The 27,810-nt window shown below is 36.3% G+C and overlaps 5 protein-coding genes across 10 annotated transcripts in view; 3 read left to right on the top strand and 2 right to left on the bottom strand.

Moving 5' to 3' along the window:
• Positions 1 to 1,714: 1,714 nt before the first annotated feature.
• Positions 1,715 to 14,697, bottom strand: LOC128861015 (forkhead box protein K1). 5 transcript variants are annotated; one of them, XR_008454325.1, is made up of 10 exons: positions 12,252 to 12,432; positions 10,658 to 12,036; positions 8,941 to 9,374; positions 6,160 to 6,248; positions 5,869 to 6,089; positions 5,630 to 5,814; positions 5,467 to 5,562; positions 5,315 to 5,384; positions 1,860 to 4,708; positions 1,715 to 1,808 (listed from the first exon to the last, which is right to left on the bottom strand). XR_008454325.1 is itself a non-coding variant. In XM_054098876.1 (9 exons), the coding sequence occupies exons 2-9, from the start codon at positions 11,428 to 11,430 to the stop codon at positions 4,357 to 4,359; spliced, it is 2,220 nt and encodes a 739-aa protein (XP_053954851.1). In that variant the 5' UTR covers positions 11,431 to 12,036; positions 14,608 to 14,697; the 3' UTR covers positions 2,975 to 4,356. The 5 variants fall into 5 exon arrangements, 3 of the variants coding, with proteins under 3 accessions (XP_053954851.1, XP_053954852.1, XP_053954853.1); XR_008454326.1 differs by having other exon boundaries at positions 1,910 to 4,708; XM_054098876.1 differs by lacking the exons at positions 1,715 to 1,808; positions 12,252 to 12,432 and adding an exon at positions 14,608 to 14,697 and having other exon boundaries at positions 2,975 to 4,708.
• On the top strand, positions 14,311 to 15,278 carry LOC128861018 (uncharacterized). Its single transcript, XM_054098881.1, has one exon. The coding sequence runs from the start codon at positions 14,431 to 14,433 to the stop codon at positions 15,157 to 15,159; it is 729 nt and encodes a 242-aa protein (XP_053954856.1). The 5' UTR covers positions 14,311 to 14,430; the 3' UTR covers positions 15,160 to 15,278.
• Positions 15,279 to 15,436: 158 nt separating this feature from the next.
• On the top strand, positions 15,437 to 16,664 carry LOC128861017 (39S ribosomal protein L2, mitochondrial). Its single transcript, XM_054098880.1, has 3 exons — positions 15,437 to 16,021; positions 16,088 to 16,300; positions 16,372 to 16,664. The coding sequence occupies exons 1-3, from the start codon at positions 15,538 to 15,540 to the stop codon at positions 16,575 to 16,577; spliced, it is 903 nt and encodes a 300-aa protein (XP_053954855.1). The 5' UTR covers positions 15,437 to 15,537; the 3' UTR covers positions 16,578 to 16,664.
• LOC128861016 (ubiquitin fusion degradation protein 1 homolog) lies at positions 16,608 to 17,979 on the bottom strand. The gene is made up of 5 exons (XM_054098879.1): positions 17,860 to 17,979; positions 17,670 to 17,796; positions 17,172 to 17,599; positions 16,937 to 17,116; positions 16,608 to 16,878 (listed from the first exon to the last, which is right to left on the bottom strand). The coding sequence occupies exons 1-5, from the start codon at positions 17,860 to 17,862 to the stop codon at positions 16,714 to 16,716; spliced, it is 903 nt and encodes a 300-aa protein (XP_053954854.1). The 5' UTR covers positions 17,863 to 17,979; the 3' UTR covers positions 16,608 to 16,713.
• A 2,036-nt stretch (positions 17,980 to 20,015) lies between these two features.
• Positions 20,016 to 27,810, top strand: part of LOC128861013 (sodium-dependent phosphate transporter 1-A) — a 32,106-nt gene continuing 24,311 nt past the window's right edge. The window contains exon 1 of one of the 2 annotated variants that reach the window (XM_054098872.1): positions 20,016 to 20,145. The gene's annotated coding sequence lies outside the window, so the exon portion shown is untranslated. Of the gene's footprint in view, positions 20,146 to 20,206; positions 20,229 to 27,810 lie in introns of those variants that run through there. The other variant, XM_054098874.1, reaches the window with a different exon arrangement.

The raw sequence follows: 27,810 nt of genomic DNA, 5'->3' as shown, positions 1-27,810 counted from the left end.
ATCTGCGTAACTAACAATTTAGAAAACGCGTATCTGAAAATAAAAATGGAATCTAGTTAAAACTTTCAAATATATTCAGCCCTATCATAGAATCCGTCGTAGAAAATCTTCGATTACGAATGTCTACTACGAATACGAAAAAATTGTAATCGTGGGTTCCATGTGAACACGAAAGAAGTGCTGCCAAACTCAAATGTGAAATTTTAATATTTCGACAACAGCTCACTTCAGTAAACAAGACAATTTAGCAAATATTCGTTAAGTTTTTGTCAAGTTAGCTGAATTTTCAAATTAAAATGTATTCGTTGACATGTGCGGCTCTGTCAATGGAGAAGGAAAGCGAAAGAAGCAAACGGAGTCCCTTTCGATATGGGCAAATGTAAGTGCTCGCCTTTTTGTTAAAGAAGCAGTTTACTTAAAAACGGTTTAAAACAGGTTTATCAAAAGTTACCGTTTAAATAAAGCTGCATTTACATGCGTTTTGAGTTTTATTGAAGACAGCGCAAGCTCAGCGAGGTCGTCGTCCATAACTCCAGTTCTCCGACTATCCTCTGTTTTACGGTTTCTTGCGGAGGGAGGCTACCAATGGGGCAGTCGGCATTTAGCTATGTATTAAAAGACGTATTGGTGTTACTACAAACACGATTGTGTCCTCAGTAGGTAAATCTCAACATGAGTGCCAATGAAAAACAGCAAAGCAAGATGGAATTCTATCAAAAATACAGATTTCCTGGCATCATTCTGTGTGTGGATGGGACGCACATAAAAATTATTTCCCCCAGGAAAGAAAAATGCCTCTACTACAACCGGAAGGGCTACTACAGTATCAATGCCATGATTGATTTCTCCTGTATTAGCTCCAACAAAGTGGCATATGCTGCCGTGTTGTTACAACTTTACACCTGTGGAAGTCACATAAGAGTGCATATACTTCAAAAAATTATTTTTATTTACAGTTTAGTTAATATCGGGCTTACATTTTACAGCGTTCTTATTTGTTTCCTTTTAAATCCTCTTTTTATTACTCGTTCTAATTTTTGTCCGTTAGTCTAACGTCGTCGGTGAAAAATTGTACGAAACTCTGCGATTTGACGTTGTGAGTGTATTTGGTGAATGTTACTCTACGATTTTCGAATGTACGTTCGGGGCTATTCTAATCGTATGATTACAATTTCTTAGTTTCTACGAAAAACAGTCTACGATGAATGGCATGATAGGGCTGATTATAATGTGCGCACATTTTTTTATAATAAAGACCGTTATTATGAGTTGCATTCGATCTTCGCTAGTTATCGAAAGTTTAAAATCGAATTTTATATTCATATTGTTAGCAATGCAACCCTGTCGACTTTTTTTTAAAGCTATAGCGTAGTGCTGAAAGCGTAGGTATTCTCAATTTGTTTTCAACTTTCTGGCAACCAAGCACTAATTTAAATAAGTTTTTATTAATTTCATGATGAAGAATCCTTTAATATGCTCGCCTAGAATCCTGCATTTATTAAAAAAGGTTCTTTAGCTTGTTGCAGTTCAGCCTCTGTGTTGATAAAATTTCTCCATCTTTGACAAATGACATTTTTCTAGAACATCTAGCACTTCTGATAGCGCCACAGACGGCGAGGGATGTGCAAGTCCAAGGTTTCGTTGCCAATACGCAATTACTCCGATCCCTGATCATATAATGGCAGGACTGTTGCTAGCTTCAAGATATTTGGAATAGATTTGGCTCAGGTGCATTACTGCAGCAGGTTTTCTGTAGTAGTTAGCAAGTCCACACCCGCCTCTTTTGATAGTCGGAAGTTTTTTACAATCTGTAAGTAGGCTTCCATAATGTAAATATATTTCAGAAAGACTATACATACTCGGTAGAAATCAATTCTAAGGGGTTGGACACGCCTGAACCGTTTTTTACCTCTGGCTATTATTTTTAATATTTTGATGAAATCGCAATTTTTTTTAATTTTTTAATTTGTCGTGTCAGCTGATAGCAATAATCTATTGTGATTAGCGCAAGCGAGTGAAATTCACAATTGTGTTCATCGAATGAGCGCCATAATACCAAGTAAAGGTATACAGAAACTAAAGGTGGCATCTTCCGAAAACCGTTACTTTATTTTTCGCGATTTTGACGACCAGCTGAAGTCATGAGCTAAAATAAAAAACATCACTTGTTTGTAAAAAATCAGTGCATGGCTTGTTAATATTGTAATTTGAAGATTTTCGACTAGCTTCGATAACAAAGGGTGTATGTGTGGTTGTATAAGTTCTCGTACTTGGCAATCTCTATTGCTTTAGCTTAATTTTTCTCTTCACAACGAAGTAATTGCTTTTCCTCCTTCTTGTATATTCTCGGAGCATGACGTAGCAGCGAATTCGGAAAAAACAATTTTGTATTCTATTCATCTTGATACCAAATCACAATTTGCTCGATCAGCTCTTTCGGCCATGAAAGTCACTTCTGCGCTACCGGAATTACCAGCACTATCCAAAAATCTATGTAGAATGTTTATGCTGCTATGCATGTAAAGTCCATCTGTTCTTTTATTTTCCAAACGCTAGCTACAACAACCGAAACGTGCTGCAGCCGTTGTGTGCTGTCGCTTCTGCTATTCATTTTATTCAAAGTTAAAGCCAAGAATACTTCTTTTTTACTTTAAGCGCGTCGCACATGCAAGCACAACATCAAATTTTTTATGCTTTTGCTAATTTTGCTCAAGTCTTTTGTCGCTAATTCTGCTTCAACACATTGTTAACAGGTTTAGGACGAATCACACGCACTTAGAGATTTGCACAGCATGCTGGACAAAAAGAAACTTTTTTCAACTTCTTATTCTCGCTGACGAACAGCAAAGCGTCATACACGCGTACACTAGGGTGCGTTGCAACCAAGTTAAAACAGCATTTTTTACGTTGATATTTGAAAGAATGAGGAATACACAGAGATTATCTATATTCTTGTATTTCTTCTCAATACACATTTTGTCCAAACATTGAAATGGAGTTTTCTTTATTATAATAGAAATAAAGTGCAATCATCATTATACATTTATCTTTATCATAAATTTGTTTGTGGGGTTCTTGTTTGTTTGCTTGATTTATAATTAAATTTTTGTAATTAGTTGTAATTATTTTTCTAGATTTATGTTCGATATAATTGTAGGTATGTAGAGATAGGTAATTAAATCTTTTCCTTCCTTTTCAGTTGCCACACGACAATAATTAATTTTTTTTTCTTGTTTTGTATTCACATCTCCATGCTTCCTGCCATATATGCTGCTTTATTATTTAGCATTAATTTTGTATTATTATTTGCATTTTAATTTTTTATTATTCTCACCATTTAAAATGTACTACTGTCATTTCATATGTTTGTATTTGTTTACAATTTTTCGAATTTGCAGTTTATTTTTTTGTGTGCATTTTGCATTTTTCAACTTTTTAGTAATTAAATTGTTTTTTCCCTCTTTTTTCATGTAATATAGCATCATCAAGCATATTGAATTCGTCCAGGATATACAATGACATCTAAACAGTATGTTAGGTATACAATTTCGGGAATCATTAACAACAAATATTAAAGTAGTAGAGGGTGTTTGTATATTCATATTTCAGAAAGAATAAAAATAATTAAACAATTATTTCTTGTTCACATACTTTGTCAAATTCAATATACCGATGGTGTGTTAATAAAAATGTTTCATTACTAGTTGGTTTTCAAGATTCCTTTAGTTTTGTGATTTTGTTTTCTCTTCTTAATTCTCTTCATCTTTGTGTTTTTTACAATCTGTTTTGAGTTACAATGTGTCTTTTACTACGCGCCGGCTCACTGCTGCTGCTTTAAGTAATTTTTGTTAGCCCAATTCGGAAAAATATTAAAATATACTTTGTAGTACTTATATATTACTTGAAGTCAATTTAGTTAAAAGATGACAGTTTGATCGAAACTTAAAAAAATGCATATAAAATATTAAAAGCTCTATTTGCTGCTTGTAGACACATATTTACTAATAAAAACTTGATACAAGGTTTCATGGATAGCTTGCCGTTGTAAGGAAAAATAGGTTAAACGGAAAAGGATTTTTTTTTCATATTCCTCAGTGCGGGTTTGACGGTTCAAACAATTCCGATTTCTGAATTGGGCTTTATGTATAACACATTTTTTTACATTCGGGGTAGAGGTATAAATATTATATGTTTGTGAGCGCGTGTTTTATCTAGTATTATATGTATGCGTGTATGCGGTATTTTGTGGTGGCAAATGTTTATCAGATAAATATTAAATATTTTGTTTTGTTTTATGTTGAATTCTGTTAATTACTTGCAAACATTAGAAGAAACGGAAACAGCAACAGCAACACATCAGAGTACATCGGAAATGTATTTGGAGCGTTTGGCAGCATCACTAGAACCACCGCTATTACCGCCACCAATGCTGCCACATTCATCGCCCGATTCCATATTGCCACTGTAATCAGTTGGCATTTCCTCGTAGATAATGTCAGGATGTAGCGTTTGCACTTGTTGCTGTTGTTGTGCGCCAGCTGCCATGGCATGATTGCGCTTGAGTGCAATCAAGGCGCCAACACCATTTCCGCTACTGCCAACCAAAACTCCACTCTCATTGTGTAACTGTTGCTGCTGTTGATGTTGTTGCTGTGCACCAGTTATAGCTGAATTTTGATTTGAAACATAGTATGGGCTTCCGCTACTGCTGAAAATTATTGATATTGATTAGCAGTTGTTTTAACAATTGGCGAAACTTGGAGAAATTTTTTATTAATTTAAAAAAGATTTATTTGTTGGTGATAACTTTAACGAAATGTAGACAGTAAAGGACAGTCAAGGTTTTAACATTTCATATTTTAATTATTTATTAGTTTCTTAAAACAATAAGCATTATGCTTGGAGAATTTTAACGCGAACAAAGGACATAAATAATCATTCAGCTTAATACTACGTGGATAATAGGGTATTTATTTTCATAACCCTAAAGAGCCAGATACCAAAGCGAAAAACTCATCCTTAGCATTTTTAAAACGATATCTTTGCGAAAGTTTTTATTCATAATTTTCGCAGCGAAAAAGACATCCTTAGCATTTTTAAAACGATATCTTTAGAAAGTTTTTATTCATAATTTTCGCACAAAAAAGTCATCACCAAGTAAAATTTTAGAAACAGCATGAATTTTCAAGTGAAATATAAAAAAAAAATAATAATAATAAATATATAAAAAGTTGCCGAAATTGAAAACGCTTTAGTTAATTCTCAACTTGGGGGTGAAAAGAAAAAAAATTTAATTAAAAAAAAAAAAAATTACTTGTATTGATTGTGGGAATTGTTAGCCGTCGATTGGTGCATATTCTGAGTTGTGTTGTTGTACATAAGATCTGCAAAGCAACGCACATTATTTTTATGTAATTATACTAAAAGGAAAACAAACGCGCTATCGCTTGCGTGTAGATTTATTACCACCATCGGTAGCTCGCTGCTCGAGTGACATGCCCGGCGAGCCTGGGGCCGATTGCAAAACAAAATCCTGTAGCGGTGAACTCTCACGCGAATTGTCTGCAATTATTAATAAAGTTGAACTTTTTAATATTTATGTTTCATATTAGCACCACTCTGTGCGTACCCATATGACTCGGTGAGACTGGTGCCGAACGTGGCATACCATATGATGGGCGAAAACTTTGGCTGCTGCGCTGACGGCGCTTCTTGTAGCTATGATCAATCAATTTGGCGCCACTATCGGGATCGATGCGCCAAAAACTACCTTTACCGGGCTCATCTTGAGACCGTGCCACTTTAATGAAATACCTGCAAAATATATATATATATTATAGTAGCATCTTATTTTCATTATATACCCACCTATTCAAGCTGAGATTATGGCGAATAGAATTCTGCCAGCCTTTATTAGTTTCCTTACGGTAGTACGGATAATGTTTGACAATGAAAGAATAAATGCCCGATAGAGTCAATTGTTTATCCGGTGCTGCCGAAATAGCCTGCACAATCAACTGAGCATAGCTGTATGGTGGTTTCTCATTGTGGTAGTAGCTAGCTGTTGATGGTGTTTGGAATAAATCTTGCTGCAAAGAAAATCAGAAAAAAAACAAAACATTAGCAAATAGATTATGCAGGTATGACATAGATATTTACGTTTTGTAAATTGTTGTTGTAATTGGCTTGATTTTGATGAAAACCTTGGCGCGGGCTGGCTGGGCAACTATTAGCAGCACTTATTGTACCTGTAAAGTAAAGAGAAATATTTGTATCAGTAATGCAATGGACTAGATAATTATAAGAGAAATTAACAAAAAAAAAAAAAAAAAAAATTTAAGCAGTATATTTGATGTACATATGCAATTTGTATGCTTAGCAAAACCCTGCCAAGTGCATTGAAGTCATCAGTCGTCGCCGCCTATCTCAACTAACGGTAGGAAATAAGCTGTTTCGATAGTGTGGGTCCGGAAGGAAAGTGATGTTAGAAAAGTGGATTTAAGGAGGCATGTGACAAGTGTAGGGTAGTGTCGTGTAGGATAGCTTCACATGCCGAACAAAAAAGCAGTAATAAGGAATGCACAAAATATTCTGTTGGCTTTGTAAATATGTAGGTTTATGTGACATATTATTTGTTATTTATAACAATCTATAAATAGCTTTGACGAAGGATATATTTAGTTTAAAGCTAAACAACATGAAGAAGGCGTGTCCAGAAGTAGAACCATTAGCATATGATGAATTTCTTATTTTTACAATTTTGTTTTCAATATATCTAATGCACCGAATTATTATATCTTAGAAAACGGAAAGCACCCACTAATATTAATAAAATTAGTTAAAAAAAAAGAAGCCCGTCGCAAACATTTACATTTCTTAAAATATTTAAAAAAATTATTTCACTAAACTTTCTTTACGTATAAAATTTGGTTAGTAAGGTTAGCTTACTGCATCTGAATTACAAATTTTAGTAGGAAAATCCTGAGAGTTGTTATATTTAAATATTCGTTAAAAACCGCAAAAAAATGGCGCATCTCTCACAACGGAATGCCCCAGAAGCTGATATATTTATATCTATTTGAATTTATAAACTTCTCGTCTGGCAACTCTGTGCGTCTTCTAGTATTTAAAGCAAAAATTTGTGAAAAACCTGTAACAGTCTTTGCAAAAGCAATTAATAATAAATATGCATACATGTTTACGTACTGGTAAAACATGCAAAAAATCCTTTTATTATCATAAATATAAGGTTCGAAACTCAATAGTACCTTGTCTATATCTAGCTAAAGTTCCCTGAGCACTTCCGAATGGTAGTTTCGCAGCCCCCACTCGGCTACGGTGACTGAATGTACAAGCTGAAACGACATCTCACAGCCAAAACTATGCAATTATTAAAATCTTGGCACATAACTGTCATAATTAAAAAAGTTTGACAGTAGTAGTAAATTAATATTTTATAGACAATTCCAAATGAGGCAATTCTAGGCAAATTCGATTTATGCTTCGGACCGTTATTTTGATATAAACGAAAAATTTCACAGAGTTTAAAGTTTTTGGCACCTTACAGCAAATTTCACTTGAAAATATTTAAATACTTGTTTAGTAACAATTTCTGATTGTGGTTGTAGCACTGCATTTAGGTTCTTCCAAATAAAATTTTTGTTATCCGCCCAATATCTTTAAATTTCATTTTGAATTGCTGGAACATTCATAATCGGTGTTTCATGATCTTTTCGCAAGATCCATCTATACGTAATTATTGCCATTGAAAATCTTGTTATACATTTGAAAATGTTTTTTACTTATCTTGCGCACGGTTTTAGCGTACATGATTCTCAAAGCAATGCCGGAATTCAATTTGGCTATTTTAAAAGTATCTCGTTGGCTCTTGGCATCTTTATAGCGAATTAATACTGTTCCAAGCAATTCAACAGAAGTTTGACAACCTATGCATTGCCCGAGCGCCACTACGTTCTTTCACTATCAGATATGATCCTTTGTTTGTACATTTAAAACTTGGCGCCGCTTTTTCACGACCAAGAGTAAAACCATTAGAGCAAAGCATAGTAAAGCATAAGCATGCATTTTTCGTGCGTTTTCTTTTTTATATCCAATATAAACATCGAAATTTTTTCTCGCTTCTAACCACATAAATAAATACAAATAGAAAAAAAGTGTTTTGGTGTCACGTTTGCAAAATTTTAGCTTAATATTTCCATATATGAACTGCATCACTTCGGCTGTGAGCCAATGCACCAGGTTACATACATACATATGTATCTACGTGTGTGTGTGTGTGTGTCTGTATATATAGGTTTTCCTAATGTATTCAATTATAATAAGCATTGCGTCATGAATTACCCATTGACGTTTCCCGCTTAATTTAATACGCAATAATATTTTAACCTCTTCTATTCCCTTTTTGTTGCGAAATTTTTAAATTAAATTTAGATCGAAGTGTAACTATAAGTCAAAATTAAAAATTTGCGTAAGAGATTACTACGCATTTATGTACGCAATTTGCACAGATTTTAAAAGATAGCGCACATGTAAATATTTACATATGTATATATTTACACATGTGTGCACTTTGGCAGATAGTGTTTTGCCTTTTTGTTTTGTTCCACTTCGTTTTTGCAGCGGACACATAAAGCGCCGCTTTGTTTCACATTTCATTGTTTTTGTAGATTCATTTGTTTACACTGCATCAAGTGTAGTGTTATAACGTTAACATGCAAGTACATAAAAACAAAACAAAAGCAAATGGAAAAGTCAAAGATAAAACAATCTAATTGTAACTTTACTAAAACGTAATAAATTGTGATGCTACACATTACGTATTTGCACTACACATAAGAAATTTTGCTTTTAGCTTAGTGTATCTGTGCAAATTCATACGTTATGTGTGTTTGCCTAAGAGACAGTACAAATTCCACTTGCCAGTTGGTGAGAGATATGGACTCTTTTGCTCCTTCTTCGGTATGGATATCTTTAGTGGCGAATAAACATTCGAATTGTCCATATGTGGCAGCAGGTGAGTCGAAGACGACACTGTATTCGAGGACACATGCTGTTGATGGTGATGAGCGCCATGTGTTGACGCATGCGCTGAAGAACCAGTCGCCGCATGTGGATGATGATGATCATCTGGAGGCGCAGGCGAAATAATAAACTGAGCAGGGCCGCTATTGCCACCACCTCCTATACCACTATTATTCTGTAGGGCACCGACGTTATGATGGCTATTGTTATGATACGGTACGGATGATACGCCGCTGCTAGCCGAGCTGTTGAGCGCTCCGGCACTCAAGGTGCCAAGCACAAAACTCTCAAATTGTATGCGAATCTCGGTGCTGGGAAAGCGAAAGTAACATCTGAAATTATTAAAAAAATAGTTTTAATAAATCATCTAATATGCTTTTATTGAATATATGTAAATAATACATCAAGTAATGAGTTATGGCTTCAAATGATCAGAAATGCTTTAAAAATAAATAAATAATTGGCGCGTACACTTCTGTTAGGTGCTTGGCCGAGCTCCTCTTCCTACTTGTGGTGTGCGTGTTGATGGTGTCCCACAAATGGAGGGACCTACAGTTTCTAGCCGACTCCGAACGGCAGATATTTTTATGAGGAGCTTTTTCATGGCAGAAATACACTCGGAGGTTTGCCATTGCCTGCCGAGGGGCGACCGCTATTAGAAAAATGTTTTTATTAATTTTGCTTTCACCGAGATTCGAACCAATGATCTCTCTGTGAATTCCGAATGGTATTCACGCACCGATCCATTCGGCTACGGCGGCCGCCGTATACTTAAATTAAGCTATTATATGTTTAACATTAAACCAAATATACCACTTGATGGTAAGTATTAACATTGATTAGAAATCTAGCCCAAGTCGCAGTAGCCCTTTAACTACACTAACGAGATCCAGTATCAAACACAACTACTGAATCAGACAGCATATAGACAGACATTAAAGGGCATTCAACGGAAGTCTAACGGTCGCTCCCGTCATCGGAGTCCAACCACCACCATCCATCGCAGACGAGTTTCAGCTGCCTCGTGCGACCAGCGTTATCTGGACACAATTTCGTTCAGGCTATTGTAAGATAGGAATGTTATTCCCAAATTTGTGTACTAATAACTTTTAAACACTTTTTTAGGGAGTTTGAGATTGCATTCAAATATACATATTTGCTGTTTTTGTGACTGCTTAAGAAATTCTCTAGAAGCTTGAGAAATGCTGCTGAAGTGAGTGTCTTTGGCCGACTCTTTCTTGAACCGACATACGGGTTTACGGCTTATGACCATAGATATATAGCAGCATACTTGTAAGTATTATTTCAGATATAAACAAGAAAATTCCTGCTAAAAGAGTTAATTCTGATTGGGAATTTATGAGCTTTTTCTTTCACCCAGGGAACCAGATAAAAAGTAGTAGGAATAAAAAATACTAAGACACTGTACTATATATCATTTAATCTACGAGTTCGAAGCTGTCCGAGTTAGTAAGATTCTCCCATTAGGCATACCATGGGTAAAATCAATTTCTTAACTCGATAAAATCTCTTATTATATTCGCATTTTTTCTGCAAAACTGGGTAATTAAAATTTGTGAGTATGTCAATAAGTTCAATTAGATGTGGCACTTACCTGCTAGGCAATCGAAGTGGATCGGCATTGCGTCGCTGCAAGAAGTCATCGACAAAAATGCCATTTTTACTTAGACACTGTACGAAAAAATCGTGCGCAACTCCATCGTAAAGAACCTGGAAATGCTTTCGCGATACCAAATTGTTCTCCGCCACGTGAAAATGTACATGCGATGTAGATGAGTTGCGTCCGATAATAGTACATGGCTCGGTGATGTATAATAATTCCTGATCGTATTTCAGAAAACCGAGCGCGTTATCTGGTGCCGTTGAAACGCCAGATGCACCACCATCCGAATTGGTGGTGGCTGTGGCATGGGCAGGTGGGTGATTGGTATTCGGTGTTGTTGGTGCAGGACCAACGTTGGCTCCGACACCTGTATTGGTTGTACTGCTGCTGCCAGCTGCAGCAACCGAATTGGTGTTGGCGTTAGATGATGTTGTGGTATTCATGGCCTCCATGGCAGAGCTACTATTATTATTACTGCTATTGCTAGTGTTATTGTTATTATTAGTCAGTACCGTACCACTGCCATGATGCAACTGGAGCATATCCTTGGCGATGGCTACAGTGGCAGCGTCGACGCCGACCGTTGTTGCTTTTGAATTTATTGTGTTGGAGGTGGGTGAGGTGTTGTTTGTGCTGCGAACACTGTTAATGTTGCTGTTGTTGTTACTATTGGTAGTATTTGTGTTGGTTGCCGGGCCGGATATAGAACCGACATCCACTTGCTGAGTTGTATGTGGTTGCTTTTGGTGGGGGTAGAATTCCATTTGTATGCGGCGCCTTTTTTCTTATTACTGTTTTTTCTTCACTTTCCGGAATGAAAAAATGCTTTAGCGCTGCACCACAAATGCGGTTGGTTGCGTTACTGTGCGTTTGTTTTTATATTATGATTGCTCTATTTTCATTATACACGATTACTGTCTTCTCTAAAATACTTTTCTTGTAACAAAAAATATATAACTAATTTTTCACTTGCACGTTTTGCACACTATTCACATTCGGCCACTGTCCCGTTGTTGCTAATATTAAAACCTTTTTCGTCGTTTTGGTCAGTCAAAACTCAAGGTTTTTACTTTTTTCGTTTTCAAAAGATTTTTCCAAATTCGAAATGTTTTCCGCACGCTTTGCGCACTTCTCTTTTCAATACATCCGATCGATCCTGCTCCGTTTGCAGCTCACCTTCCTTCTTCTATTTATTCCACTTTATTTTTTGGCTCTGTCGTTCGTTGGCTAGCTATGGCTACGGCTACGGCTCGGGCTCTGTTGGTTAATGGCTGATTCCTATGTTGTTTTTGTCGTTTTTGTTTTTCTTAACGTTGTTGTTGTTTTCCCTGCCGTTTTATGTTTGTACGACTGTGTTGTATAGAGCAAAACTGCGAACGAGAAAAATAAACGAGAAAAAACACCAACATTGAAAAAACACACAACGAAGGTACAGAAGCAAAGGCAAAAAACACACACATGTATCTTCAATGGAAAATGAAAAGCCGCTTCAATGTTGGGGAGCAACAGCGCGCTTACAAACGAAAACCCCAATAACTTTACTGAAATTTAACAAACGTAAAATGAATGTATTAACTACACTTACCACTAAAGCTATTTTTTCAATTATATTTGGCTAAATTTTTTTCGCCACACTCGTGTTTACAAACAAAATTCTGAACCGAAAACGAAGAACTGAAAATTCTGCACAAAACACGTTTCTTCTTACCAACGAGAAGACAGGCAACACAGGGTGTGTTGGGTATCTGACAGTTGGCAGTACTGCGCTGAATACACACGTAAATGACATCTGCAGAACGGAGCACTATATAGATTGGAAGGGAGCTGTGTGATGTGGGGGGGGAAAAAGCAAGAATAAATACAAATACAAATACCAGTGCACGCAACAAAACGAGCGCGAGTTTGTAAATGCGCAAACTAACGTGCCCGGCAAGGTGGTGGAGGAGAATAACATGAATTGTCCAACGAGCATTTTCGTTCCAATTAAGGGCGATAAGTATTTGCTTTGACAACCAAACCTAAATAAATAACACATAACTTAAGGGATGTCAACAAAACCAAATAAAAAAAATTATCGAACGCGACATTTGAGTAGATATATGTATACCCCATATAAAAATTAATATAACCCACTCGTATACGCTATCTCGAAACTCGGTTTTTGTTCAGTCACAATTTGCACTTGTATCACAACTTAATAACACGTTTCAAGTGATGAGAAAATGTAAGATTATATTGGGACAGTGTAAATTGAAATGAAAATGTGTTTCCAAGTGTGATCAGTTTTGTAATTCACACCTAAAAGGGCTACCCAAACTCCCTCGGGAGTTGGAGCATTTACCATAAATCGCGGCCTTATTCTATATTTTTGTTATATTATATTTCTTTCGTATACAAATATGTAAAACGATATTACACATACATTTCTTTTTGTTTATTTTAAATTTACACATTCCAAATATCAATTTATAGATTTTCAATACAATTTCATATTTTTCCATTATGATTTAATATTTATCAATTTCATTTTACGTATTCGCATTTCAGTTTACACTTTCTGGATATAATTTTACATTTTCTTAATTTGAATATAACAAGAAAATAAACAGCGAAAAGAAGAGGAAGAATAAGCGAAAGCCAACTGCATTTGTAAGATTTATATTCATTCTTGTTTTTACAATTTAACACCGGTCCTTCATATAGGGTTATTCAACTTTTTTCCGATAGGGAGGGCGAACGACGCAATATTTCTTATTTTTCGCTTGTCATTTGTAAACTTCATTAGTATACATTTCATCATGGAACGCTACACACTTGAGCAACGATTGCAAATCGTGCAAAATTTTTATGAAAATAATCGTTCTGTTGCTGCTACTTTAAGAGCGGCCATTTTACGGTCCATTTAACAAGCCGTCCCGTTTTGGGGTTATGTGAAGTCATTGGTCTACAGTAACAAGCCGGCGACGATTTGTGAGCTCAGAGCCAATATTGAACGCGAAATTGTTGGAATTTCGGCCGATTTATGCAAGAGTGGTCGAAAATTGGGTTCAACGATTGGACTTCGTAAAACGTGCACGCGGTGGCCATGCAAAAGAAATCGAATTTCATACTTAAATGTATATGTTCAAACTCGATAATAAAAAAAAAATTAGTTAAAAAAGTCAAACCGTTTGTGTTTTATTCAAAAAAGTTTAAAAGTTGAAGCGCTCTTACTGAAAAACCCTATATTTATTATTTTCTCCAATTTTAAAACCGATATACTCACTGATTGACTCACAAACAAGTAATTATTCACACAAATGTTTGTTTATATTCTATGCTGACGTCACTCAAATGTCAGATTCGTGAAGTATAAAGTAGACGCTTGCGAATGATGCCACCTTTGTATTCCCTACATCGTTCGTAAATATATATTCGGTAGTTGTAATCACAGTGGAAAGAATACAACGTCAGACTGTTAACCGGCTCTCAGCGATTATGAAGGAATCAGCTGATTTGCTGACGCAAAAGTGAGATTGTGCTTATGAGATACAAAAAAACACGCAGCTATTTCTAACCGATAAAGTTACTTTCACAATTTGGCTTCGGATGGGCAAACCTTGTTATCTCTCACCTTAGCACAATCGTGTCAATCTGCTTCGCACTCATATTATTTCTGTTTGCTGGGTTATATCCGACAGCATTGCCAATTTCGCTCACTTATTTCACTGGCAGCCACATAATAAAGTGGACTAATAACACGCACAGATGAAAAAGAGGACACAATGGCCGCGTTACCGGAGAATTTACAAGTTGTGAAGACAGAAGGAGCACAATTGCCGGAAACGGAAGCCCAACCGCGTCGCCTCATTAAGGAGCGCTTGAATTTACACGTGAAACGTAGACTCCAACAAGAACACGAACCACAAGCACAGCTCCAGAAAATACAAATAATTACTCACCCTTCTGGAAACACAGCACGAGAAACTTTGGCTATTGCAGTACCTCTACAGTCACCGCAATCGTCAAATGTGAACGTGAATTTTGCATCAAACGACGTCACCCCGGCGACATCAACACCGAAAAGGAAAGAGAAACAACAACAGAAGGAACCAGTCAAAACACGAAGGCCCTATCAAAGGCGAGCGGACAAAAACACTACAAATATACAAACGCAAATGCAAATAAACGTCGAAGATGGCGCAAGAACTGGAAGAAGTCGTAAAAACAAACGTCACAAGCAGCAGGGACTATTGGCTGGTATAACAGTGCCATCGGTAGGTGGCAATGCAGTGCCGAGTGGTGGTGCCGGCGCTTTATGTTTATCGCCCGGCGTTGAGGAGGGCAGTGGTGGCGGCATCGATGAAATGGATGGGCGAGATATTTGTTCACGCGATAAAGAGAAGTGCCCTGATATTTTAGGTATGGTGTTGAGCGGCAAGAAACGTGCCTTGATGCAAAATGCAGAAGTTCAAGAATTTTTAAGTGCAATAATGTCAGCATTTAAGAATTAAAAATTTAAATTCTGATTAAAAAAAAATTTTATATATATTTATAAAATCAATGACAAAACTTTTTCTATCATTCGGCTACTGCAATCGACAATGTTTAACTATGTGACCAGAAGCTTCATTATGTATTTTGTAACAAATATATGTATATTTTTAAGTTAAATTACATTTTGATTGATTTTTAAAATATTTTATTGAGCTTTTTAACTTGTATAATAATAAGAAGTATGCCAGGCAACTGTTATGTTACCTAATCGTAATGCAACCCTGTGGACAAACATGTGGTGTTATTTCTGTTATGCCTCATATTTGGGTCACATTTCATTAAAGAGCTTCAAAAGCGAGAATTGACTTATTTATTCATATTATTATTATAAAAAAATGAATAACTTAACTCGTTTTTTGGCCAATTGCACGTTAAATGCCACACGATATCAACTTACCAATAATACTGTTAGTGTAACGGCTGCTTTACAGGTGCGTGGCAAGTGCAAAGTGATTGAGAAACCTAAACCCGGCACTGGTCAACAATTTCGGCGAGTGGTGGATTACCCAGACGAATACACTGTAGAGCCATTGAAAATCACCCACTTGGCAGGACGTGATCCAGTGACAGGCCGTCTGGTGGCGAAAGGCATAGGCGGTGGTATAAAGCAGAAGTTTCATTGGGTGAAATGGGTGCGAGATGGTCCAACGGAAGGACCCCCACAGGAGGAGCGTGTAGTAGCGTTAATTGACGATGGTTGTCGTACGGCAAAAGTGGCACTTGTCGGCGTAGGAGATGAGCTCAAATATATATTGGCGACTGAAAATATGAAAGTTGGTGACATAATAAAAACCTCGCGGTTCATACCAAGAATACCTGGTGATAAACCCATGTAAAGGCCAAAATATACATTGCTAATTTTGTTCTGCCTTAAATTACTTGCAGTGCGTCCGAATGAAGGTGATGCATATCCGCTTGGAGCTTTACCCGTTGGGACGCGCATACATAATCTTGAGAAGAACCCCGGTTATCCCTTTCACTTGATACACGCCGCTGGAACCTTTGGTACCATTTTACGAAAATTCGAAGATAAAGTAGTAGTTCAATTGCCCTCCAAACGTGAATTCGCATTTGATCGCACATGTATGGCCACTGTTGGTAAGTTCAAATTTATTTAAATTCCATACTCAATATTAATTCTATGAATTATTCTATATACTCTAACAAAGGGCGTTTATCGAATGTTGAGCATAACAAGGAACACATTGGAAGTGCTCAACGCAATCGTTTGTTGGGTAACCGACCGCGATCCGGTTTATGGAAACGTAAAGAAGGTAAACATGGACGGAAAATCCGTAGATTACCACCTATGTCAGTAGCAAACCCACCGCCTAAGCAAAAAGATGAGGTTATTAATTTAACATTGAATTTGTAGAAAGTAGTTGCATATTTAGAGAATTGAAAATTATGTGGTTATTACTCGTATAATTTATTGAATAAATTGATGTTGAGAAGGGTTTAATATGGGAATTTTAAATTTTGTATTGGCGACATACATTTTTATAACGGTTTTAAAGTTTACGTGATTTCATGGAGAAGCCCTGACCATGGAAGCTTTCGGGTTCGACATCTTCATCACCCTTTTTCACTACCCGTTCCCCGATAGGTTTTATTGAACGGTCAAATTTTAAATAGCCAAACTGGTAATCATAATCGGGCACACCGCGGGCGAGTACCTGCAAAATCACGAACATTTATTGTATTACCCAAGATTAAGCATATCTTACTCCTTACCCTTTTGACCACTGGTGCGTCTAATTGGTTGTCTTTCTTTTTCTTGCCATCTAGACGTACTCCCGAACCTGAAAATGTCTCAACTACTTCCTCCATGACATGATCTTGCACTTCCTCTACTGGTGGTTCTTCTGATTTATATTTGGTTGGCTCATAACCTATAGCCGCTTCGAATTCCACCTAAAACAACAAATGATATATTTGTTACAGCGTAATTTTTATACCCAGCACTTACGTTCATATCACATTCAATAATGCTAACAGCCTCGCCCGGACGCGTTTCAAGCACACACAATTCATATACTTTTTTATTGTACTTGATTGCAATAACATCACCAGTAGTGAGGCATGCGAAATTTCGCAGAGCATTTTCCAGTACAGCTTTGGGATTGGTAATATCCAAGAAATCAGTGCTTTGTGGCTGAAATTTGGAAAAGGTTGCGACCGGCAAGCTGACGCTCTCAATACGAACGGGGCAACCTTCGGTCAGCAAGAGATTTTGCATCATCCACAAGGGCAAGTAGCACTTGCCTTCCTCGGCCACAAATTCAAGCACGCCAGCGTGCGTAGTGCGTTTTTGTAAGCGATTGGTCAACTTGAAGAGCATCGGATATTCGACATTATGACGTGTGAGCACATCTAATGCTGATGGCGGCATAATAACTGCGTTGAAGTAAAAAAGAAAAATTAATTTGTTGCATGTAATTTTATAGAACTTATTTTAAATGCTTACTTTTGCCGCCACGCTCCAAATCTTCACGCTCGTTACCTGGTAACATAGCTACGGGGAAGCACTTGTACGTTTCCTGAAAACTTCGACCATTATCGAGGAACTCCATGTTGAAACTATTAAAGTGAAACTGAAATAATTTTTAAGCGTTAGAATTACAAAACTCAAGTTTTTATAATATGGGAAGCTTTACCATTTTTATATTTTGTGTTTAGAATTTTCGCAATGACTCGATGTTATTGTTCTTACTTTATTTACAAATAAATCTGTCAATCTTAAAAATTCTGCTTCTGGCTTAAACACTTGAAATATTCACAATCGTCAAGTAGATTCACAAAATTTACACGGAGACTAGGCCTGACAACATACATGACTAGATGCGAAATTTTTTTATTTTGAGAGAGAGCGCGTCCATGAGGTCGTTTTAAAACTTGGCAGCAATCACACATTATGGGATTTTGAACAGCTGAAGCGAAATGACGGGCTGTCAGAAAAAACGCGCGAAAAATAACTGACGAAAACAGTTCGTTTTTACGTTGGTGGAAAACTAGCATCAATTTTATGTGTGTGCAAAAATTCTATTGTTTTTATTATCCACTTTTTGTGTTACATTCAGTTTGCAATTATGATTTAATTTCATTTAAATCCCAATTTTTGGTTATTGATGTATTTTACACTGATTATGCTTATTTTTATTGTATGTAATTGTATATGGGTGATATAGGCCTACAGGGGAACCGAGCACCCAAAAATAACTTCGGTAACGCGCCGTTTGCAGACCTCAGTGGTGGTGTGGAAACTGCGAAATTCCCAATTTTTGGTTCAAAAATACACAATTCATGTTTCTACCGGTGTAGCAATATTGGCGAATGTTATAAAAAATGCACATTTTTCAGCGCTCTCACGAGAAAAAGAGTTCCACATCTAGTCATCTATGCCTGACAATGCTGTCATGACAACAGCAATACAAGCACACTTTTTTACTTGCATTAAAGGTGGTGTTGGTAAATCAGCTGATTTGTTTTTTTGCTGTGCCAAGTAGCTTTCAGCACAGAATAAAACAAGGCGAATTTTTTGTTTTCTACTTCGCCAATACCTTGCCGGGACAATCAAACGTACAAAACATTATTGTTCATTTAGTACCACCACCTTCAATAAATGCGCCTTGTTACTAACTATGCACACTTCTTCAATTGTCTGCTTTGAGTATTTTTATGCCTGTAAATCGGACAGTGATTTTGAAGTATTTATTTATTTATTTACAGTCTTATAAGACCTATAATACATTCAGGAAATTAGGCGGAAGACGAATCTATACAAAGTTTTGTTAGTAAATTTGTTTTTATTTTTGGAATTTGGTGATTTGATTGTCAAAGTGATCTGGGTTTTTTGTTTTTGATTGGTGATTTGCTCACATTCCGATTGAAATTTTGAAATTCAAACCACCAAATTGCAAAAACAAAAGTGGTTTTTGCTCTAATGACCTTGTGTAGATTCGCCTTGGTTATACGCATTCAAGCCAAACCGGTTATATCGGTTATATTAACTAATTTAATGACTTTGCTTTCAACGTAATTCCCTAAATTTCTTAGTGTTCTTTAACAGGTCGGATGCGAAAGGTTACACCTGTTTAAAAAGAACAGAAAACTGGTTTTCTCTCTAAATTCTTCGTATTTGATCTGTTTTGGCATGACAGAAATACTTGTGAAAGAAAAATCAGAACAGCAGGCACATTTTCTTTGTTTTGTTACCATCATCTTTCTTATAAGGCGGCGAGGAGTTTCTGAGTACAAAATAGTAATAAATATGGAAAAAACAATAAATATATAGAGGGCAACATTTAGTGGTAAATATTATATTATTTGTATAGTAGTTTGACATTTAGCTGAAACTTCCTAATTATTTTTCAGGGCCACAATCACAATAGCCCATTTTTTTCTTTGCGGCAGTATAAATCAGGGCGGATTTCATTTAAGCGGGTTCCACTTTTCACTTGGCCTTCCACGCAATATGTTAAATTACGTAGTTTTCTCCAGGGCGGTTGCAAAAGAATATACTTTAGATATTAACAAATTTCGAAGGAAACAGAAAATTGCTAAGTGTTTTAATTTGTTTTTAATATAATTTTAAAACAATTTTTCAAGCTAAATAGGTTCTAATGGATTATAAATAAATTATAAATACGATAATAATAATAAATTGTATATAACAAGAAACGGAAGAGCCGAAAGCGGAAGGCGGCAAACGTCAAAAGCATGTACACATACAAAGTTTGCCGTAGATGTGAGCAATGAGCATGCCTCTTCGCGGGTGTGTGTATGTGTACTTATTCGCTGCAGTACAGAACGGACAAAACACATGCGCTCGCTCGATAATCGCGCAGTCAGTTAAGTCAGTCCAGTTTCGCTCTCACTGGCAGAATTTTCTATTTGTGATTGCAGTTGTCGGAAAAATTGATTTCAAAATATTTGTTATACAAGTGAGTACAAAGAAAAACAATTATAGAATTGATGCTGCTTATTAAATAATTGTTTTCAACGAAAGCGGTGCATGGCAAATGTAGTGAGTGTATATCAGTAATTATTGCTGAGTGCATATCAGTAATTATTGCTGCGAAAGTGTACAAAGTGTTAACGGATTTTCAGTGGGCAAAGGGTGTCTGGAAAATTGTGGACTCCAGGAGAAGTAAAAAGTGTGGTAGTTGTAGGTACCGATAAAGACATGTGAATGTCAAGATGTCAAAAGTAGCGCGAGACAATGAGTTGCTAAAGTTTCAGATAGCAGGACATACATAAATACAATTAGAACAGGAGCAGGCTATTCTGTGTGTCTACGAGCGGCACAATTTATTCAGCTAAGAAAATGGCCTACACAATTCATGTAGTACAATTGCAATTAAGCATCATCCGTCACTGACTGTGTTTTAATAGAAGCACGCAGAGTCCTGCAATCATTCATACATATGTATGTGTACATACGAGTATACCAAATCCACTGAAATTTTGTGAAATACGCAAATTTTAAATCATGACTTGCGAATATTCGGCGGCGATAAAGGGCACCTCAAGTCACTGATGCAATTATAAACGCACGCTGATGCAATCAGCAAATGGGTTAAAAATCAATACATGAATAACTGGCAGTGGCAGTGATTGGGTCGGTGGGTGGGTGATTGGTCGCATGAGTAAGTTGATGGTGACAGTGGTGCTAGGCGATTATAATCAATCGGCTGATTTGTTGCAAACTGAGTTAATTGTGTTATTTCAATTTCACGGGCTTTAATGCCCAACCTCTAAATACACCTTCAAATTGATAAAAATCTACTTCATAATTGAATTAGTCAAGGGGCTTCACTAAAACTTGCATTAAAACAAACGTATCTCTACTCTGGTTAGATTTGCATTCAGTGTTTTGCTTCTCCTGTAAAGTAACAAAAATATAAGTTAGGCTCTTTCTTTATTAAGGTAGCGATACACATAACTATGCCAAAAGCGTGTTGCGCGACATGTGGCAGCAACACAATTGCGTATTCGTCAAAGCATGTGTGTATGTGTGCGTGTTTGTGCTTTTCAAACTTTTAAATCAGCAGCTGTGTATGCAATTATGCTATCCCTTGTTGATTTTGCCAATGCGGCAACATCCTTTTATGCTTTTATATTGTTGTTGTTGTTGGTATTGCTATTGCGCTTACTCTTGCTATTGTGGCATATACGCGATATATGTACATGTCCTTGAATTGCGTGTGCTATCCCTGACACGCGTGGAGCATCATCTTCCGACTATGTGCTGCGTTCTTGTTGTGTTGCTGATAGTTGTTGTAGCAGTGCCATATTTTATATCGTTGCGTGGGCTAACCAAAGCCATTTGTGCATTTTCGCTCACCGGTTCTAATTACTTACATGTACATAAACGTGCTAAATATTATATATGCGCATGTATATATAACATATGTGTGCATATGTATGCACATACATGTCTGTATGGGCTTAAGTGCCTCCACTTTTGTTTCTCAGAAAATTTTGAGATTTCCATTATTCCTAACCAATGTTGTACTGTACTTAGAGCGTTCAAAGTGCGCTGACCATCCATCAAGCAGAGGCGCATATTATTTCTATTTTCCTTTTTGATCCTTTTTCAATGGGCAAAGTCTGTACATACATATATACTTACTTTATGTGAAATATTGCGCTCAGTTATGTGGCTCGTGTACCCATTTTCACATCATTATTTGCTTGTGTCCTTTCCAGCTGTGCAATCTTGGATCTCCATGCTACTTTGTGTTGGCCATTACGAGTATTCATAGCCTGCAATGCGAAATGAGTTTTGAAATTGGAACAGAAGTATTACCTAGATGTATGAGTTGAGTAAAAAATACGAATGAGTGGTACCGAATGTTCCAAATATAGAATGCTATGCTTGTTTGTCGAGGTTGGGTTGTCCTGCTCACACAATGGAGCAATCCAGAATGCATTCAGGGAGGTTTGACGCATATTTTCTTTACCGATGGGTCTAAGAATGAGATAGGGTTTGGAGCGATAGTAATAAGTATCACTATGCTATGGGGGAAATGGCAACTGTTTTCCAAATGGAAGTTTTTGTCATCCTGAAAGGATGCCGAGAGGAGATCGAGCGGGAAAGAGATTGGAGTTTTCAGTGACAGTCAGGCTGCACTGAAGGCCCTGGAAAATGCGAAGCAAACCTCAAAGAATGTTCAAAAATGTAAGAAGCAGCTTAATTCTGTCGACAGAACAGGCTTGTACTTATATGTCGTGGGAATGAGTAATATTCGTTCCCTAAAACTGGAGGATATTTACAGATTTGTCAAAGAATCTGGAAAGATCTCACAGGGCTAAAACTACCTTTGTCTCTGTCTCTATTCTTTCCTATCTCTTTCTCTGATACTTTTCTCCTTTCTTCCTTGACCCTCTTTCCAGAGCTCTAAATACAACGGGCTTTTTAGCCTGAGTGTTTTAGGAGCCAGCAAATCTCCTGGTGCTCCTTGGCTCGACCTATTCAAATTTCATTTCAATTTGTCGAGGTCCATGTGGAAAGTTATTACAACGAATTACCAGTTCCATTCTAGGGTTTCAACAATTCGTAATCCAATATTATTTGGGTACGTACTAAGCGTCAACCGAACCATGAATTATGCGACGAGTGGTTAGCTCTCTCTTAAATAACCGCTCCAGTCGTTAAATAGGCGGAAAAAGTAAAACGCGTAGGTGAGGTGATGAAGGAAGTCAAGAAAAAATATTATATGTCTAGTCACCTATGCACACCTGAGAAGGATGAACGACAGGAAAGTGACTGAAATGACAAATAACTTGAGGAACTAGCGGGTAGAAAATAAAATTTCTAAATCTAAAAATAAAGATGCAGAGTGCAGTAGAATTATATGCATTAAAAATCTATACTTTATTTCCGAACTTTTCAGAATAAAGATACCTAATTACAAGATTCTGCATGCCATAGGCTTTATAGCAAATAAAAAAAATTGTTAAAGTATTCCTAATTGCGGCAGGCTAATCACCTACCCTGCCAGAAAATCAAATAGATTAACGAAACCAACGCAAGACAAGTCTTGTCTCCCGAGAGGAGAGAACAAGGAAAAAAATTCCTATTTGTTATTTTCTCTACGGTATAAATAAAAGCTCTATCGAACCTTATTTTTCGTGCTTTTTTTCTGGCGAAACGGTGCATATTCTTTACCAGTGCCAACAATAGCACCGATATATTTATTAAAAGTTAGTTGATGTGCTCCTCGAAATGTTTACTTGGGATTAAAGTGAGTGTCGAAACGGCAGTGTTTACTTTTAAGTTTTATTTTTCTATTGTGTGCTTAAATGAGCAATACTTCCACTGCTGATCTGCAGACAAAATCGTGTTCATATTTAGTGGTTAGAAGCATTACACCTTGCGGGAAAATTCAGTTCAATTATTGCATTGTTCCTTTTTTTGTTTTTGAAGCAGGTTTAAATCGAAATGTCAGAAACATCTCAAAGTTGCATATAGTGAATTCGCCTTTTGCTTGTCGCTTTACCTCTCCATATTCTATAATATAAAAACCCACAATTTTCATTCGTCAACGTTTTTTCCATTGCTACATTCACTTTTCGATATTGCCTTCAACCACCAATGAACTTGGTTTTATCCCCTCACTAGATCCAAACTCCACGGATGTGGTACTTCAAGTTTGGCAAAAATGAGAAAATATTGATTTTATTTATTTTTGCAGTGGCTCACAAGCCGATACCTCAAGTTGGTCACACAGCAGTATTCTTTGAACGTTTTTCCTTCACGAAGAAATTTGTGACACTTAACAGTGAGGAAAAAAAGTTCAAAGACTAAAAGTTGACTTTTATTTTAAATTGGTTAATTTTTTCTTAGGACCAGTTTTGAACCAATAATTGGAGTGTATTCGAGCACTATTTCTCTTTATGAGATGACATCACGTTCTGTCACAAAATTTCTGGACGAATGCCAACATCACACGATCTGCTGGTAAAATTTTAATAATACCCCTTGGGTACATTTGTCGTCTGAGACACGTAATGCACTTATTTGATCTAGGAGCGGGTGACATATTTTATTTTCAATAATTTATTTTTGTTTTGCAATTCTAATTACCTGAAGTCGTCTTAATATTACACTAATATTTTAGAAATAAATGAATCTTACGTAAAATTTAATACTTTTCAAGTAGAAGCAACCAGAAATAAAATCTATTCCACCTGCAAATATTTTCTCAAATAAATCCCTCCCAGGAAGTTATGTAAGTTTTTATTTAATAAATACTACTTCCTAATTTCATAATATTACTTTTTAGCGCAAAATTAATTTGAAATGGAACGAAGTTATTGGTCCAACTCGTTCGGCTTGAATATTGCAATATTGCGGCAGCTAATCAACTGCGTATCAGCAACAGGTCATCGAAAGTGTAACAGGACACTGTTAACACTGCTGTAATTATTGAGTGCGGAAAACACACTCTCAACCTTAGTATACAGAAATTAGTTCAGGTTTTCTCTGCAGGGTATTGCTGACTGCTGTTATCGCTTCTTTGCGTTTTATCGTCACGTTTTGTGTCATATTTTAATGCGTTTAATCAACAGCTGCATTTTGCTAGATCTGCTGTCATTAGGCGTTTGTTGTAAATGACAATGCCGGCATGTTGGTATTGTTGTTGTTGTTTATTGCAGCTGCCCGTATGGCATATGTGTTGTTGGTATATACCGGCCAGTGGCTGACATTCCACATTTAGCTGAGCTAGTTAATCCATGTTTACACACCATGAAGCAGGAGTAAAGAAAAACTGGTGGTGATGTGAAATACAAAATATTTGAATAATAAAAAAAGATTCCAAAATCAAAATTGCTTTGTTTATAATAATATAAAAAAATTTATTGGTAAAGCGCTTATATTTTATTTTTCCAAAAATTGTTACCTGATAACAATTAATTGAACAATTTCCACTTGATTACACTTACATTTCCTCTACGGCATATTAATCCGCTAGCCTCTTATATACTTATTTAAACATCCCTCTGCATCTTCCTTCACCTTCACATGAACTTGTCGTTTCTTTTTTTTTGGCTTGTGTGCACACACGCGCTCCATCGGCTTGTCGTTATACATTAATCGTTGATTTGTTGCTATTTATCCTTACATTGTTGACTATGATGATGTTTTTCTTATTATTTTGTGGTACGTGTTGTTATTGTCATTGCTACTTTCACGGTTAGGATGTGTTGTTAGTATGTTGTATTTGTTCTCTCTGCGAATATTTGCTCCTACCTTTCCCCTTTTGTTCTACTTCGTCCTGTGACAGTTGTATACTCGGGAGTCAACAAGGAACGTTAGTAGCATTAAAGTAAAAGCTTTTCAAATTTCATTTACTTTTTATTAATTTGTGTATACATTAATAGAAAATTTAATATTTTTTTGCCTAACCTTGTTTTCCGAAAAACAAAATAAAGACATACATTAAAGGCATATTTCCTTTCACTAAGTTTTCAAGACTGCTGCTTTTCATTTGAAACTATTTTTTAGAGGTTTCTTGCTTTCATACTTATAGACTAGCGTTCGATGCATAGCTCGTGATTAGCTAAACTACGATTGGTCACAATATCTGTTCAATTTATCCAATCGAAATCTTAAGTGTGTTATAGTTGCGTTGCAGTATCAAAGGGATCTAAAGCTTGCTATATAGCGATATTTCAGATATTTCCTTCTTGGGCTAACTGACGCGTGATAAAATTCCGAAGCGATCTCAAATATTTCTGCATTTTGATTTTAACCATTTCCTCTGATATACATTCGCTATTGAAAGCAGATAGGCAATTCGATCTAATCCTGTTAAGAAGGACCGGAACAAGGTAAAGTTATGACTTCTTTTACACCTTTTTTTACGATATACTTTAGAGTGAATGAAGTGCAAATAGTAAGATAGTAGAGCAGGCTTGTGCGGTAATGCCTCTAAGGCGTAAAGGAAGCGATATAATTGAAATCAGGCTAATACCGAACCGTGTTCGGGCATAAGCTAGACTTAAGCTACGGACAGTCTAGCATTCTTAAAAACTTTGAATTCATCCCCATAGTGTTGCATCATTGCACACCTACGGAATAGTGGGTGGGGGAGTATTCTGCAAAGAGCTCGCCATCAAGCGAAGGTAGCCGCAATTAAGGAAGCAGTAGATTGGTTGCTCACTTCGGTAGTTACTGTAAAGAATGTAAATATTTACTCCGACAACTATCGTTATTTGTGCGTTCCAAATCAGTCGGGGAATGCCTGGCTTCTCTCTCGATTGCATCCGAATACTACGATATCTGGCTCATTTGGGTTCGCAGTCACAGCGGCGAAGAGGGAAACTGCTGGGCTGATCAGCTGGCTAGACAGGGAACCTTGAAACGGTTTCATCGCAAAATGAGATGATTGGGGTTCCCTTGAGAATCTGTGGTCTGCTCACCATTGTAGAGAAAGTTGATTTTGCTCGAACTTAGAATTAAAAAAAAAAATGTGTTACAATTTTTGTCCTTATCATCCTTACCTTACAATCCATCTGATGAAATTTTTGAGTTTTATTGTTTTTGAAAATAAAAGAGTTGTACATTGTATCTTTTACATAAATAATATTGGCTTGCTCGTACATATTTTCTTGAGGTGTGTTTAAGCCCTGTTGCTTCTACAAATTTAAGGTTTAAGGGCGGGTTCTACAGTGTTAAAATAACTATGGTGAATATTTTAAACTAAGTTGAAACATAATTAATGTTGCTACTCACATAAATTTGTTTTTTAATGTTACTTAAAAGTATATAAAATACATTTTATAAATAATAAAAAAAATGTTTTGCATTTTTTTAGTACATACCTGTAAACTATTGAAAGCATGAATCACCCTGAGTTTTCCTCAAATCCTTTTCCAATAAATTTATATTAAAATACCCAAGTGCCCTCAAAGTGGGCACATCAACAATTAAACGAATGCGCTAAAGTTCATTGCAATAAATCAATATCAATAACTGTACCCATGTACTTTACAAAGTCAAGGTAGAAGAGAGAGGGAGAGACAAAGATGAAAATAAATAAATTCCATCGAGTCAGCGAATTTGCTGGTAATGTGTCAATGGCGTAAACTTTGCGCAATTCTTTCGTGCATTCTTTGAGGCACATGCTAACTACGTATGCATATACATACATACAAACAAAAAAAAATCACATTTCTGTAAATATGCAATCTATGAATGAACACATGCTCCATTACGAACAGCCAAACAAACGAAAAAATCTAACTGTAGTGATAATTAAACCCTGACTAAAAATAGAAATTGGTTTTTATTTTTATTTTATTCTTTATTTTACTTTTACTTTATTTTTATTTTATTTTTGATTTTATACTATACTTATGCAAATAGGCGCCAATGTTCGGAGACTAATTGCTGATGTTGCATTGCACCCTTAAATTAACTACAAAGCTGTGGCGTTTGCTGGCTTACAATTTATTATCAAGCTGCTATTTGATTTACTTTGCGTGCCAAATGCTGCGTGCCTCTTGATATGTGGCGTGTAAAAATTTGCTACATTTCTACACTTCCATTAAGCCAATAGATGCCGGACTAAAAACAATATCCACTGCTATAGAAGTCA

The sequence above is a fragment of the Anastrepha ludens genome, chromosome 4 (genome assembly GCF_028408465.1).
Source record: "Anastrepha ludens isolate Willacy chromosome 4, idAnaLude1.1, whole genome shotgun sequence".
Classification (NCBI taxonomy): domain Eukaryota; kingdom Metazoa; phylum Arthropoda; class Insecta; order Diptera; family Tephritidae; genus Anastrepha; species Anastrepha ludens.
The sequence above is the reverse complement of the archived record's forward strand: the minus strand, read 5'-3'. Positions and strand labels throughout refer to the sequence as shown.

Bases quoted from the DNA above. Each gene is read 5' to 3' on its own strand.
- LOC128861015 (XM_054098876.1), bottom strand. From the start codon at position 11,430: ATGGAATTCTACCCCCACCAAAAGCAACCACATACAACTCAGCAAGTG. The intron at 5,563-5,629 runs GTACGCACAGAG...TAATAATTGCAG, and splicing joins AGTCTCACCGAGTCATATGG to ACAATTCGCGTGAGAGTTCA. The intron at 5,385-5,466 runs GTAATAAATCTA...GTTGCTTTGCAG, and splicing joins GCAGCGAGCTACCGATGGTG to ATCTTATGTACAACAACACA.
- LOC128861018 (XM_054098881.1), top strand. From the start codon at position 14,431: ATGGCCGCGTTACCGGAGAATTTACAAGTTGTGAAGACAGAAGGAGCA.
- LOC128861017 (XM_054098880.1), top strand. From the start codon at position 15,538: ATGAATAACTTAACTCGTTTTTTGGCCAATTGCACGTTAAATGCCACA. The intron at 16,022-16,087 runs GTGATAAACCCA...AATTACTTGCAG, and splicing joins GTTCATACCAAGAATACCTG to TGCGTCCGAATGAAGGTGAT. The intron at 16,301-16,371 runs GTAAGTTCAAAT...ACTCTAACAAAG, and splicing joins CACATGTATGGCCACTGTTG to GGCGTTTATCGAATGTTGAG.
- LOC128861016 (XM_054098879.1), bottom strand. The intron at 17,600-17,669 runs GTAAGCATTTAA...ACTTCAACGCAG, and splicing joins TTTGGAGCGTGGCGGCAAAA to TTATTATGCCGCCATCAGCA. The intron at 16,879-16,936 runs GTAAGGAGTAAG...GTGATTTTGCAG, and splicing joins ACGCACCAGTGGTCAAAAGG to GTACTCGCCCGCGGTGTGCC.